The sequence below is a fragment of the Chenopodium quinoa genome, unplaced genomic scaffold, assembly GCF_001683475.1.
Source record: "Chenopodium quinoa cultivar QQ74 unplaced genomic scaffold, ASM168347v1, whole genome shotgun sequence".
Lineage (NCBI taxonomy): Eukaryota > Viridiplantae > Streptophyta > Magnoliopsida > Caryophyllales > Amaranthaceae > Chenopodium > Chenopodium quinoa.
In genome coordinates this window covers 1,338,710-1,354,647 of record NW_018744093.1, presented here as the reverse complement: position 1 = coordinate 1,354,647, position 15,938 = coordinate 1,338,710, and the positions used below count along the sequence as shown (strand labels likewise).

Here is a 15,938-nt window from a genome sequence, read left to right as displayed (position 1 = left end):
AGCCAAAGATGTGTCATTGCAAAAAAAAAATCACGATTAAGGTGTGTCATTGTAAAAAACCACTCTCCAACCACTTAAAATATTAAAAAGGGCACTATGGTTAATTTTTCAAAACTTAGGTGCCACTAAAGAGAGTTAGAAAAAAGTTTATGTTCCACGTAGAAAAATTGAATCTTGAGAGCCATCATGTAGAATTTCCCAAAAAAATTAAATTTATTTAAAATTTGAAACAAAGATCTTAACTAACAAACATCTAGGTTTCACAGAAAATACTCATGCAATTACAAAAGATTTTTTTTTACAAGAATAATAATTTAAGCTACTGTGTAATATGTTCCACTACAATTGATCAATTAAAAAATTATTGAACTAATGTTAAATAAGATAGGTACCAATTATGTAAAATAAAACCTATAAAAATACCCAAAAAAAAATCTTTCAAATTTGCCAAACAATATTCATTAGTAAAAAAAAAAAAAGAACTAACAAAGTTAAAATCTATTTGTAGTATTTAGATCAGTTTACAAAATAGCAAAACAGAAACCAAACCTATATTCCAATAAAAAATGTCAAACCTACAAGGCCCCTTTCTAAAAAATTTGAAAAACAAATAAAAGAAAAAAAAAATTTAAGTTCTGAAAAATTAAAACCAACACATTAGCTAACAAATTTCAAAAAAATAAGTCCAATAACTATAAATATAAAATAAAAAATAAAAATTTAAACTAAAAAATACAACTCTCTTGTAATTGTGAAAGTGAAAATTTTTAAGAAGTAATAATATAAGTCATTGTAACTTTTTTAGTATCATTGATCAATTAAAAAAGTGTCGAAACACTGTTGAATAGGATAGAGATTCAATAATTCAACAAGTAATTTCACCTGTCACTTAAACCTCCAAAATAATATGTCACTTTTTTAGAGATGTTTTCTAGGTTTTCACTTATCGGCCAAGGATGGAAAATCAAGTAAAGAACGATATTCCAGATAAAAGCATAATCAAGCCTCTCGAATCCCAGATAATTCAACAAGTAATTCCACATGCCACTTAAACTTCCGAAAACGTCGTCCATTCTTCCGAATAAAGCCCACATAATGGTTATTGCTCACACTGCCCAACCAACCAAACCAACTACAAGCGCACCTTTGATCATCACATCTTTGTTTAGCCTAATAGCCATGTAGGGTATCAAGAATGATGTGAACCAAAAATAAAAACGGGTTACAATTTTCTATTGAATGCTTTACTCAACTTGCACAAATAGTCAAAACAAAACAAAGCATGTAAGGATAATGTTACTAGGATACATTTTTTGCTTTTGACAAAAGGAGTTGGCTCAAGATTACCCATTTTTATTAATTCCAAGGTTTCTCTGAATTTGAAACTTTTCACTTAGTAGGTCCAATCTAATCATGTTCAAACCAATGAATCAAGATGTCTAAATGATATAGCTCATTTTAAGAAACTGGATAAGCAACTTGAGCAGTTGATCCTATGCATATTGTAATAAAGGAAAAGATTTTGATGAACTACGACCAATAAGGCCTCCACTCATTATTAACACGAAGCAGTGATTTTGTGACATAGCTTAAGTTTTACATGTCAAGCTATGGAAAATGCTATGAGGGCCAATACTCTTCCAAGGAGAGTCATCTAGGTATATTGCTTTAGTTTTTCCAAAGTTTGCTTCTGACTAACAGTGACAAGTAAGGTTTATTGAACTTCATAATCAGATTAGCAGATTTTCCTGAGTAAGCAAATGAGTCATCATGAGAACTTATTGTTTGTCAGGAACATTTGAAAACCCTCTAATACATCTAGAGATCCCTTGTATCTATCATTCTTAAAAATCGTGTACAAAAGAGGAGCAAACATGAAGGTCCATGCCACCACTAAGTTGAAGAGCCCTTTAGACATCTAATTGAAACCAGAATTCATAGTTAGTGTAGGGAACATATATTGAATGCATCGGTCTTCAATTTCAGACGCACTACTTACTGGGTGAAGAATTGGAGCTTCCAGCACATGAATACCAACTACTCTGTCACAAACACACCCAATACAAGTGATTAGTTAATAGAAAACACAAAGGCACAAAAACACAGAATAGGTCAATTATCTATCGGTCCAAGAGAGATAAAAGACAAGCATATATTACATAAGCCAGGAATACTATATGAAGACATCACTGCTAGGTACACTTCTAATAGAGTACCATTAAATTCAAAATAAACTAAGTAAATTTTCATATAAACTTACCTCTTTTAAGGAGATTTTGGTTAAATTTTGAGTTCTTCTCGAATATCCATGGTGATTTCAGTTTTTTAGTGAGAGAAAATCATAGAGGAGAGAGAATAAAGAGTGTTTAAGTGTAGAAATAATTTCGTAAACGTAAATATGAAGTGACGATTTTTTTTAATTATTTTTAAAATGTTAATATGGTGGTTCAACAGAGCTGGCAAAATTTTGTGGGGTGGGTTGTTTTTTATTGGGGCGAAACTTCGTGGGCTGTGTTGGACGCGCCTATTGGGCTGATTGCAACTAAGATAACTGCACAAGGATGTAGGTTAGACCAATTGATTCTTATATAAACAAACTGGGTTGGGGCTTTTAATGGGCCTTTGACCCATTGAACAAATCACTGCTAGCAACAGCATGTAAGCTCAAATCATCAAGAAAGTTGTGTGACAAGTTTGGCAGACTCACCAGCTCGCTGCTCAAAGCATGTGATAAACAGAATTAGTAAATTGTGTGTTAGTGTGTACATAAATGTCATATATATAGGCCTCAACTTGAATGTGGTAATTACACACTGAATCAGGCTGAGTCAGAGAACCTTTTAAAAGACAAGGAAACCTGCAGTTCTAAACCAAAGTGAAACCTGTTAAACTATTCGCAATTGACCAAACTAATTTTTCACTAATCAGGCCCTGAATTACCAACTACGCAAAGCTAGTAGCAGGCCATGTCCATAGAGTCTCATAGCGGTTTTCCATATCGATACGTAATCCAGAATCTTTAATAGGCTCCTGTTGGTTCCTCCTGAATACTGCTATTTGAGAAGCAAACCCTGGTTCCACACCTTGTATTCCACCCACTCCACGAAACTCGACACTGTAATTGTTCTTCAGTGCCAAGCCAGCTGCCCACTGATTAAATTGTTCTCTTGTCCACTCAAATTTGTGATCATGATTACGAAATTTACATGACTGTAGTGCATTATCATCTGGATCCTCCACTTGGCTTGCTAAATTAGATTTTTGCAGAATGACATTGTATTCATAATTTGGGGTTGAGACAATCAGGACCTGAGGACGAAAAAGTCCGAGTGCAATATCACCAAATAAGTGTGCTTGATCTTCTTCCATATGCTCTATCACCTGAGAGGATATAAATTTTATTTACAAAAATTAAATAAACATAAAAAGTTGATTAAAACATTAGAAGATAAAAATGGCATTAAACATAAACTTTTGAGGGCTGTCCTATGCACATTTTCTTCTAGCATTAAGTCATTGAACATGCATGGAGCCATGGACGTTAGCAGAATGGACATGACACTAAAAAAGATATAAGCTTCATAAAAATTGGGAATTAAAAAATGGCATAATAATTTAATCTTTAATTTAAAAATTGGGATCTGTAACCCTAACTAAAAGAAGCCCTAAACAGAAAAATAATTCCTTCATTCTAGTAATTTTTTAACATGGATAATTTTACACATCCCAACACACATTTATAAGAGCAAAAAAAAAAATATAATGAAAGTATATTACGATACGAATCTAACAAGACCCTATATGACTATTTTTTCTTACCGTACAAATTTTAATATGGGGTCCATATTAATAATACGGATAAACTAATGTTTCCCCATGTTTTTACTATGAGCCCATAATCTAACAAGGTCCTACAGTGCAATTAGGTGATTTATATCCGAGTTCAGCGTTTTACCTGATTTGTCTAATCCTGTAGGACCACAAACTTAAACGTGAATGTATATGGTACACTTTTAAACTAGCTTGAAAATATTGGGTAGCAAATTGCATTCCCGTACCTGTTTTGTGACTAAAGCATACATGATACTTAGGCTTGTATTAAGTACAAAACAAACCAAACCCGACTTGCGACCCGATTTTGACCCAAAATCCTAATTGGCTCGACCCTAATGACACCCAACCCGAAACTAAAGCAGTAATTAGAAAGCACTTTCATGGGTATCAGTGGGTGTTTAAAGATCACACACCGAGTTGAGTGTTTACATGTAAATCTTTCTATAATCAGACAGTCTCTACTTGCATCTCCCTTTCTCTGGGTTGCCTAATGTGGAAGTTGAATATCCTAAGAACAGTTGAACCAGAATTTGAAACCTGTTTGTTAAGGCTTTTTCAGCGTAATTGGAAAGTAATAATGTACAGAGTTGATAAAAATATAGGTGTGTTTCCCAAATCAGTGTTGTGCAGACAGTGAGCAGTGAGATCTGGTGGGGCTACATATCTATTCTAAAGGTTGTTTGCAATAACAAGTATATGATGGGCTAGCTAGTGTTTAGAGGTGTCAAATTCTAATCCGACAAGACCCAATCCTAAACCAACCTGATAAAACCCGATTGAGATTTCGACTTGTATGGACAAAATAGTTTATTATGACTCAAATTTGAAATAGACATTACCCGACCGACCTCACCAAACCCGACCTAGTAACCCGAATTAATACCTCGCCACCTTAAAATATATGTTGACAAAATGGGGTGGAGAATTTTCAGTTTTTCACTAACATCGACTTGTTTCACTTCAATGGATTTTAAGGTGAAAATGTCAAATATTCTCAAAAAGAGCTCTTAGTAGGGAAAATGTAATGTGTATCCCTTAAATTCTATTTTGTGGACATCTTTTAAGGATGTTTCTTTGTGATGCTAGTTTTCATTTCCATTGGTCATCTCCAGGAGAACTTTTTCTATACTTTTATACTCCCTCTGTTTTTTTTTTTTTAACAAGCTAGAGTTACTATTTTCGTTTTTTTATAAGCTAGAGTTCCATTTTCGGAAATCTCTTACAATTTAATAATATATCTTTACCCACTAATGTCCCCACTCTTTCTTACTTTATATTTCTCACTCCTCTAATGGTCCCCACTCCCTCTCACACCACTTTACTTTTCAATAAAATAATAACCTTATCTACCCCACTAAGGGCACTAACATCTTATTTTATTAAACCATCTAAAACTCCGCGCAATCTCATCTCTAGCCTATAAAAAAAACGGAGGGAGTACTTGAATCTCCGCATAACAAAAAAAAAATTAAAATAAAAAATTATAAATTATAAAAAATTATAAAATAAAATAAAATAAAATAAAATAAATAATCAATTTGAGTAAATTGGTAGCCTGACGGCTAGGAAAACATCAAAATGAATGAGACCTACAAAAACTATGCCTACATAAGATGAAAAATTAAGGTGATAAAGTACTGAGAAAGTTTACTTCACCTGCCAACTACAATTGTAAACAAATTGTCAAGAGCAATAAATTAAACAAAATGAAGAATCCAAAACATGCTTTTAGAGTTTTAGTCTATTATCTTTACCTTAAATAATACTTCCTCCGTTCCACATATATTGCAACAATTACCATGTAAGGAAAATTGCAACATTTCCCTATTTGCACATGATTTCTCTCATCTCTCTCCTCATCACATGAGTCTCCATCATTATTCCTCTCTATCTCTCTTCTCTTCTTAAAATCCGTGTTCCATCTCCATGTTGCAATATTTAGGAAAGGGAGGAAGTATATATACTAAAAATAATTTCAGCTCAATAAAAATAAGTTCAATTAAACTAAAATAATTTCAGCCAATAAAAACAAGTTTTAATTAGTAAAAATATTCGGTTCGATAAAAATAATTTAAGTTCAAAAATAATAATTTCCATTTGGCAAAAACAATTTCATTTCATTAAATTAATTTTAATTCAGCAAAAGTAAGGTGAAAAGAACATGGCTTAAGTCACCAAAATGAAGCCTATACATAAAATAAACTAAACAATTAGAAAAATATTTCAAAAGCGAGAAGCCAAAAAGAGAGTCAAAATATCAAAGGAATCAAATCACAAACCTCTAAGCATGTTCCAATATCATATTCACTCAAGCGAGAATCAAAAGCAGTTATGCTACCCTCGTAAAGAATTGCTGATTTAATATTTGATGTGGATATCTCATCCTTCAAATTCTCCAGTTTTGTTTGAAGAACCTGCAAATCATGAAACCAAATATACAGTCACTCAATAAACAAATTTGTAATAGATCACATTACGTTGAGAAATTGAGAGTAATTGCATACGAATCCACTAGAAGTAGAACATGGCACAGTACAGATTTTTCCCACTCACATATAAGCAAACAGACATATATGACAGGCAAACAGAATGTGGATATGCATATCTTGTAGCAATGAAGCACGTCAAGCACCATTAAATACATGTCACCTTTAATTGATTTCTGACTTACCAGCACACAGAAGATAAAAATGAAAATATAAATAAAACCAATGTGCCATGTATCACCATACAATGACGCTAAGAATAACTGCATACAATTCAAAAGATAAAATAAAGCAATCTTATACTAAATGAACCTGCAGATATCATAGTTTCACTCATGCCACCTTATCATCTGTTAGATATCATATATATATCATGTAGTCACTGTTAAGGTTATGTACATATGATAATTTAGTAGTTACTACATTGGGATGATAATTGTGGAATTAAAATTGGCACCTTGAGAAAATAGTGCATTAGCATTTTAAATGAAAAATAATATGGGATAAACAGAGTTAGTTCAGTGTTCAGTCATTGTGCAATGAAGTAGCAATCAAAGTTAGCCATTACATTCAAATAAGTCGGCCTGAATTCTTAAAGGGTATTTCCAGATTATTCTTAACAATGGTCAGCCTCATTACATGGACACCTAATATGCTCCCAACATCTACAAACACCCCAATAGGTTCTGAACTAGCATGACATAGCCACTAAAGTATCATACCTTGGCAGCACGAATGAGACCCTTTTGAGAAATATCAATACCTACAATCTTTTCCAAAGAGCTTGGTGTATTAACTAAGGATTCCAATAAACTTCCTGATCCACACCCAAAATCAATCTGCAGCCATGAAAGGTCAATTTTTTAAAATAAATTAGTATTTCATACAATGTCAAATAGTTTTGTATAAATAATAAATTTTATAATCTGTATAATATTGATTGAATAATTGAATATTCAGCTACAAATCATGAAATTAGAGGGGAAACCATTGAGAAATATGTACCAAAGAAGTAGCAGAATATTCTTTAATGCACTGCAATGCAAATTCTACACGCTGCTTTGACAGCGGAGGGCTGAACAGAGCCTGCTCCATTCTATCTTCAAATGGTTCTGCTACTCGCAATACAGTGATGGAATATTCCAAGCAACAAGGTTCTGGAGGGAGAATAAACAAAGGAAAAATGATGAGAATCTTTGAATAATTGAACGCACCTAAAAAGATCGTAATTATAGATAATTTACTAAAAAAGTTGAGCAAAATCCAATCACATACAGGCATTACACATACCTAATTTCATTGAAATCTAACACCAGACATATATTTTAGCACAAACACTGTTTGCATAACAATAATCAAAGGAAATGAAGGGAAAATATAGAAGAGTAAAGGAAGAATGCAGAGGGAAGAGTGACCTTCCATTTTCCTTCAAATTTCTCCAGCAATGGAGATTTTTGGTTTATTTTAAAAGGGCAAGGAAAATATATACCATCATTTCATTTCCTTTCCCTTGAGTAATATCCAAAAATGCAAAAATGTATCTTTCACTTTCCCACTAAATATCTCTATCCAAACATAGTGTGAAGTCTGGTATGCTAGAAAACGTTTATAAACCAACTATTTGTTAATAGTGCACAGTGATTCTGAAGCTTGAACTATTTGTGGCGCGTGATGAAAGGCGTTATAAAATCATACATCCTCAAATAAAGCTAGTGCAAAAGAAAAAAAGAAAACTTACTTGAGGACAAAAAGGATAGAATTTTTTTTACAATCCACAGATGCAGCCATAACCATTTCAGTTTGTGGCATGTCCGTGAGGAAGCAGACAGATTGTCCAGCTGTCATACGAAGAATAGCCGCTTCAATACATGAAATTACTGCTCCTGTGCCAATCTCAAACTCAAAATCATCATTCTTCTCCAGAATTTCTAGGATTTCTTTTCCTTCTGATACCAGGAATACACCATAACTTATAGAGACAATATATCCATTGGAAGGTAATGATCCACAAGCTGTTCCTTGTAGACTTAATCGTTTATTCTCCATGCTGGTCAAACCATTAAATCGATTTATATGGTTAAAGTTTGATTTGTGGCCTCCTAGTAAATTTCTTGGCTGTTGAACCTTATGCATCAGTTGACAGAGAGAAAACTCCTTCAAGAAGCATGTGAAGTGGCAGTCAATGTTATATTTAGCACCAAGTGAAGAAAGCTCTTCTAAAGGCATATTTGGTTGCTTGAAGTAAAATTTCAAAAAGTTTAGGACTTTCAAAGAAGCATCCTGCACTGCATCCCCCTGTTTCGTGAAAGTATCTACTGGAGATCTTTGAAGGAGTAAATTGTGATTCTTCGAGACCACTTTTATTTCACAACTAAAGGATTCTGTTTCAACTTGATTTGGACTAACTGTGGCCAGAACCCCTCCAGGTTTAGAAATATATACCGAGCTTGACCTTTCATCTGACAGGTGTCTGCATGATCCAGGCAAGTCTTGGTCTGACTTGGTGTTACAGAGTACATTAAAAACAGGTTCAGAGAGTCTATGATGACGGCAAAATGAACAGAGTAGATCCTTTGGCAAAGAGCCTCTCCAATTAGTTTTTCCCGTGAATACTCCAGGCAAATCTGCTGTAAGTAATGCATCTCTAGATATCTTAAAAAGCCCATCAGGCATTCTTCCAATAAGCATCCTGTCATTTATTATCTTTGTCAAAGAACTCACCATAGAGGTATCAAATATTTTCATATTCGTTAAATGTAAAGCAAGTCAAACATCATTTTAAAAATAATTAAGGCCAAATATAAAAAAAAAAAAAAATAACATGCCTTTATATACTTAGCATACAAATAAAGACTTTTGAACTGACAACATAATATGCAGGAATCCAAGACAAAAGTATAATCATATACTTTGTATTCCACAGCAGTACAGCTTGGAAGAAAATCTACAATAGTATGGCTGAGGCCGGTGAGTCGCTGACAGAGCCCTCACAGAACGAAAAAGAGTCACCAGCAGCAAAGTTAAAAATTCTTCAAGGAATAATAGAAACATACACATCCTAGAAAAAATACATGACAATCTAACTTAAAATTTGCAAGTCAATTATAGCATCCTGTTGACAAATAAACCCTCACCATCTGATTTTGATGCTCTAACTAGCCACTAATATGAAAAACAAGATTATAGCCACCTATACACCGACTCACTGAGTAATTAGTAAGTCTCCAAAAAGTGCACAAACTTCCATTTTAGGTTTAAATCAATGTTATTGCAGGATATAACAATGCATATCATAAAAAAGGTTCTGCTGACACAATTAATAAATACATATGGTTAAAAACTTCAACTATCAGGGTCAAAAGTTGGTGAACTTCAGGAATCAAGTCATTTAGTAGCAAGTCCAGTACAAGTAGTAACAAATACTTCCTCTGTTCCACAAATATTGCAACAATTACCATTTCAAGAAGTTTCACAAATGTTGCAACATTTCCCTATTTGCATATGTTTTCATTCTTTCTCTCCCCTCATCACATGCGTTCCTATCTTTATTCCTCTCTATCTCTCTTCTTAAAAACAGTGTCCCATCCCCACGTTGCATTATTTAAGGATCGGATGAAGTAGTAATTAAAGGCCACTAAATTGATATTGCCTGGATTCATATTTGACAAATGTAATCAGATTTGTGACAATCAAAAAGGGAAAGTGGCCTATCTATTAACCGACAATGCCCAGAAGAAAGACTAAACAGGGTTCTGTAGATGTTTAAGGAAGCAACAATTAAAGATCCCCTATTTACAAAGCTTAAATCCGACTTCAGCAATAAAGTTCTTTGCTTGAAAATTGCATTTGAATATTACAGTCGGTAAACAATTTCAACAAAGTCTTTATTGACAGAACTTTGTGACATAATCCATTCTCAAAGTATCCTCAAATGTGGGTTTGGCAAGGAGAACAAGTGTAGTGAAACAAGTAGAATAAATTATTTAAGATAAAAGGAAGTTGAGAAAGAAAAAGAGAGAGAAACCTAAAATAGGTACGCAATGACACATCTTCATTAAACAACTCTGCCCCTCTCCATGTGTATCCAACTGATGCTAAAATTGCATTATCGTATACATGTTGTCCCAGCAAGTAACTAGCACGGATGTTGAAAGAGCTATCAAAATCGGGTTGCTCTATTGCACAAATAAATTCCGAGTCTGAATTCAAATTATGTGTCTCTAAAGCAGAAAAATACAGTCTTGACTCAGAAGAAGTTTTACCAATGGTCCTGCAAAGAAAAAGATGTAATAAACTCAATTCTAGGTTTTTTACGCTCAGATTCAGATATAAGAAAACTCTCTAGCCAACTGGATCAAAGATTTCATTAGGAAAAACAAATCAAGCTAGAACAAGAACTGATAGATCTACAATTACTCACCTAGAGATAAGGACCTTTGAAGCATCAACAACACCAAGCTCTGCAGCAATAACATCCAGGTAATAGCCTTTCAATGACAGATTCATATTGATAGAACTTACATCCTTATCAAGTGAAAATGGAATATATACAGCCTCAGTCAAAGATCCTTGTGTTAAGTCTGACTGTTGGTTGTCTAATACTGGTATAGCATTTGAGGGGAAAGGATACTTCCTCCTGATCCAAAGATCTTCCTCTGACATAACAAGTAATTCTGATAATTTGACTGCAGCTCTCATCACAACAGGTATAGATAAGAAAGGATTTGACTCAATCCTTGCGTCAATGGATCTGCATAAATTACTAAGCTTGGGATCACAACCAATTAAAACAGATACAGGAATAGATCCACTAAGTTCACCCTCTCTGAAATAAACTGCTTTCAGGTGACTGCTAAGCGGATGATGTGATGACTGGAACTACAAACAAATAAGCAACGGTCAGAACTAAAAATGTTCAACACACCCGTTAAAAGGTATAAAGCAAAAGTAGTATAGGTTTACGCCAAACTTAGATTTACTGATTACAAAGAGCAGAGCTATCAGTCCCCATAGGACAAAAATGTATACAATCTCACAATCAAAATGTCTTGACGATGACCTGTATTTTTGTGTCCTGTGCATTAATGCTCTCATAAAAGTGAGCAAGCATATCCTAAAAACTACAAAATTGAATAGAAAGGACATAGCTGAATTCAAGCTGTACGTTCAATGTTGCAAGTAATGAATTCAGGAGATCTGATAAACAAACTCAACAATTTTTGGAAAGAGCAAGGTGAAATTTTGTTAATAGAATATGTCATCTTATCTTCGAATTTTGGTACATAAACTTATATTCAGCTTTGCAAGCACAGAAATCAAATTGAAACCGTGGTGGTCCTAAAGCATATTATGTACATTAACTTAAAAAATGAGAATTGCCATAATGCCAATTAAGAGAAAGAGGGCAAGGGGGATGGGACTCAAGGGAGCACAACCTCACTTGAGAATATATGTGAAAGACGAGAGACCAACTCCTCTTCTGCATCAGATTCTGTGAGGCAGCTTTCAAGGGAATCAATACCAAGCTGCAACAACAAGATCAAAGGGAGAAGTTATTTAACAGAAATACTATCGCAACAATAATGATGAGAGTCCTCTCTTATCTAATAACAATTCATTGGACATTTTGTAGTTTTCACGGAAGAAAATGTACATATGACAAACTCAAATTCTACCACTTCAAAAGAGATAACTGTTGTTTCTAACAGTGTTTCCCGCTTGAGGCGTTAGGGGTTAAGCACTTTTTGTGGTTTAGCAATCTAGGCAAGACGATTTTGATGAGGCGCAACTTAAAAACATTTTCTCTTTGCCTCTCAAAATTTACTTCACGTGTCTTATCTAAATATCATAAATCAAACATTACCTAAGCCCTTATAGGTAAATAATGTTGCAATCCCTTGCATGTTACAGCCCCCATCTTGGACCTCAAATGCAAGATACATATTGGATATATAGATGCTGACCTTCACTTCATGTGAAATTAATGATTGAAAAAATAAAATAAAAACTGGTTTAATCAATTAAAGAACAGGCCACCAATCACAATGAGTGCATCAGTTTTACCTACATTGGCTCCATTCACTTACAACAATCAATACACAGATAAAAAATTCTTTTAAAATCTTATTATCCTTAATCACACATATAGCATTAACTCTTTTAACACTATAATAAATTTTGAGAGGTGAACCAAACTGCCTACAACCTCCAGCTTGGAAACATCCCAAAAGAGGCAACGAAAAGAAATGTTACTCATTGTGATCCTAGTTAATCCTAGTTGTCAACATTGTACGTGGCATTATTTGTAATTCATGTAAACAAGAATTTGCGTACAGAAATATTGATTTGTTCATGATTTTCAACATTTTTGCTAGCTCATATGAAGTTGGAGGCTAAGTTTTTATGCTTCCAAATTTACAAAACTGTTTGGCTTTGCTTACTGGTGCATCAACTTTAGAAAATATAGGGTATACAAAAGAATTTTACACCCTGTATGGCTTTTCCTAAAATCTAAGCCAATATCCTCTATTAATTCTTACCAAATCTGACTGAAACATATATTCTTATAAAAACACCAATTTATAATCACATGATATCACATCCATCAAAGCATTTCTTAATAGAAAACTAAAAATCACTTTATCTCTCTACCTTCAATTCATTTTCTTATTAAGTAAAAATAGTATAATATATAATATATAATATAATGCCTCAACAATAGACTAAGATTCCTCAAAACACATCACCGCCACAGGAGGAAGGTGTTATGATTTGTATTTGTGAAGGGACAATCAAATTTAATTGTATGATTAATATTCAACAAACCTTCATGGCATTTCTAGATTAAGCCTCCCCTCCATTCCATTTTACGAATTCTCCCATGTGCAACAATTGACATGTGTATACATACATGAGGTCTCATCAATCTCTTGATCAAGATTAACAAATCAATAATCCTCTTAACCGTGATATATGAAATTCGAGTTACTCAACAATGCAAATAAGCCGAAAAAAGTACACTATAAACTTCCAAATCATTAAATAAAAACCCAGAAGTAGCTACCAATCAAAGAAACCATTGTAAGCATAATATCATCCAAATTATAATCTAAACTATAACAATCCAAACAAATTATCTTCCCATAAAAAACTGACATACAATAGCAACAGATTACACAGTATATTACAAAATCAAATTCAGTTTAAAGGGTACAATGGAAAACAACCCAACAATTATATCATATCAAAAATGAAATTAAGCAAATGAAAGAAAGGACCTTCTGTAAAGCCATTAATGCAGCAGATTGCTCAGCTTCCTTCTTTTTCTTACAGGGTTCTGAAACAACCGAGAATTCAGGGAGTTCCAAGGAACATCGGAAAAGGGAAGGACCCTTTTGAGGAATAACCAAACCAGGGCATCCATTTTGAGAAGATTCTTCTTGAATTTCCTCAGTTTTATAGCATGCTTTATTCCCGAATTTCTGGTAAATTTTGGCTTTTGGAGTTAGCGTTGGTTTCTTGGTATTAACAAGAGAAGAAGGAGATGATGATGATTTCGCAGTTTCCATTGCAATGAAAGAGGGTTTCTCTGGTCTTTGGAAATGAAGACTGAGGGAAGACTACAAGTCTTTAATAGAGAAAGACATGAAGGAGGTGGGGGTCTGAGTGACTGTGTGAGGGAATTTTCAGGGGTTTCGAATTTTCGATATTCGGTCTCATGTTCTCAACAAAATGGGCCACCAAGATTCTTATAATTGTAAATCAAGTTTTTTAATTACTACTTATCACAAATTTCTCCAAAAAATGCGGATGTAGATTAATTTATCGTAAAAAGGTTAAAGTTATCATAAAAGTATTTAAAGTTATCTTTTATACTACAAAAGTTATTATATTTCTATTAATAAATTTTATCTAAATTTTTTTTATAATGTATTAGACTAATCATATTAGTATTTATATTATGTAATCATGTATCTATAAGAAATTACACATTAAAATAAAAATTCAAACCAACGATAAAATAAAAGTTATCCTTTAAGTGATTAAAATTACCATAAAAATAGCTAAAGTTATGCTCAAACTGACCGTTTTACAATAAAATTAACGTACATTTGTTGTACACAAGACTTATTCTTTAATTATAACTCCCTCTATGCCACTTTTGGCCTCCCGTCCCGATCGAAAGTGCAATGATGATACTCCCTTCGTTTTCAAATGATGTTCCTATTTACGTAAATCAATGCAAATTTTTACCCAACTTTGACCGCAAATATCTTTAAAATCACACTTGCAAAAATTATAAAAATTAGATATTAATAATGTACTCACCAAGAAAAATCAAACTAGATCCCACATGACTATATTAGTTCTTATAGATTGGGAGAAATTTAAAAGATTATCTCTTATATTTTAAAAGTCAAAGATTCCAAACAAGAACATCATTGTGAAACTGAATGAGTATAAAATTATGTCTTTGATGTTGGATCGAAGTGAAGAATGGTAATGGACTACTAATTGAATCCTAAACATATAAAACAACTATCTAAGCCTGAAACAAAGTAAAAATAATAAAATAATAATAATAATAAATAAATAAATAAACCTTGAAGCACTAAGCCTGATCAGAAATTAGGCTTAATCCATATTTAACAAAAAAATTGATGGAATTAGGGCGCCTAGGTTAAATTTTAGAGCTGCCGCTGAAAATTCTGCGCGCAACTCACTGATGTTTTTATTTTATATAGTGTTTTATCCACATCCCTCTGCTATAATTAGGAGTATTTTTGACTTTTCGGAGCTATTTTAATTACTAAGATGCATTTTCTAGTATTTTCGTAGGTTTGGTATTATTTTATAGGAAATTGTGGATTTTGAGGCATTTCGCAAGATTACTTAGCCGATACGAGCATTGGACATGGAGCGCACACATATGACCGGATTCCGAAGCCCATTACTAAGCTATGAGTTACGAGCCCGGTGATTAAGGGCTCGGCAAAGAAGGAGAACCCGAGACTTATGAACATCTTTAGTAAGTCGGGTTAGCTTTAGTAGCATTGAACCAAAATTCTAAGTCCAGGGGAAAAGTTGAGATTGGGCTAGGTTTATTGCAAGCCCAATAGACGAAAAGAGGAGAAAAGGAAGCCCAAGGCAAGCTTGGCTCTTACCAGTGCACTCGCCCGCCCGGGCGAGAAAAGCATCCCAGCATTAGAAAACCCAAAGCCAGACGCACGTATTTTAGCACTTTTATTAGCTTGTTTTATTAATTCTTATTTTAGAAACTTTTACTTAGTATAAATACGTTTTTACTAAGTGTAATTTAGGACGTCCTTTCATTAGCTTAATTCCATATTTTAGTTTTAAGGCTTTCTAGTTAATCATTCTCTCAACATTTTTCTTCCTTCGTTTATGCAATTCATAGTTCCTTTCCTTTCGGTAATTAAATTTGCACTTTTATTTCTCATAATTTTATTTCTTGATTTAATTATGTTTTCTTTAATTGCTTTGATTAGTTTAGATATAATTATTATGCGTGAGTAGTTTTCTATCTAGGGTCTTGGGAATCCATGAATAATATGAAGGAATGATGTATTATTGTTAATTGTTAATGTTTTATGTTAA

The 15,938-nt window shown here is 33.3% G+C and overlaps 1 protein-coding gene across 1 annotated transcript; it reads right to left on the bottom strand.

Moving 5' to 3' along the window:
* Positions 1 to 2,711: 2,711 nt before the first annotated feature.
* On the bottom strand, positions 2,712 to 14,042 carry LOC110692121 (small RNA 2'-O-methyltransferase-like). Its single transcript, XM_021869111.1, is given in 10 exon segments — positions 2,712 to 3,381; positions 6,114 to 6,248; positions 7,043 to 7,159; positions 7,326 to 7,477; positions 8,059 to 8,086; positions 8,088 to 9,009; positions 10,345 to 10,590; positions 10,741 to 11,198; positions 11,756 to 11,845; positions 13,598 to 14,042. Coding segments are annotated over 10 exon segments (2,877 nt in total). The 5' UTR covers positions 13,889 to 14,042; the 3' UTR covers positions 2,712 to 2,943.
* Between the last annotated feature and the right edge of the window lie 1,896 nt (positions 14,043 to 15,938).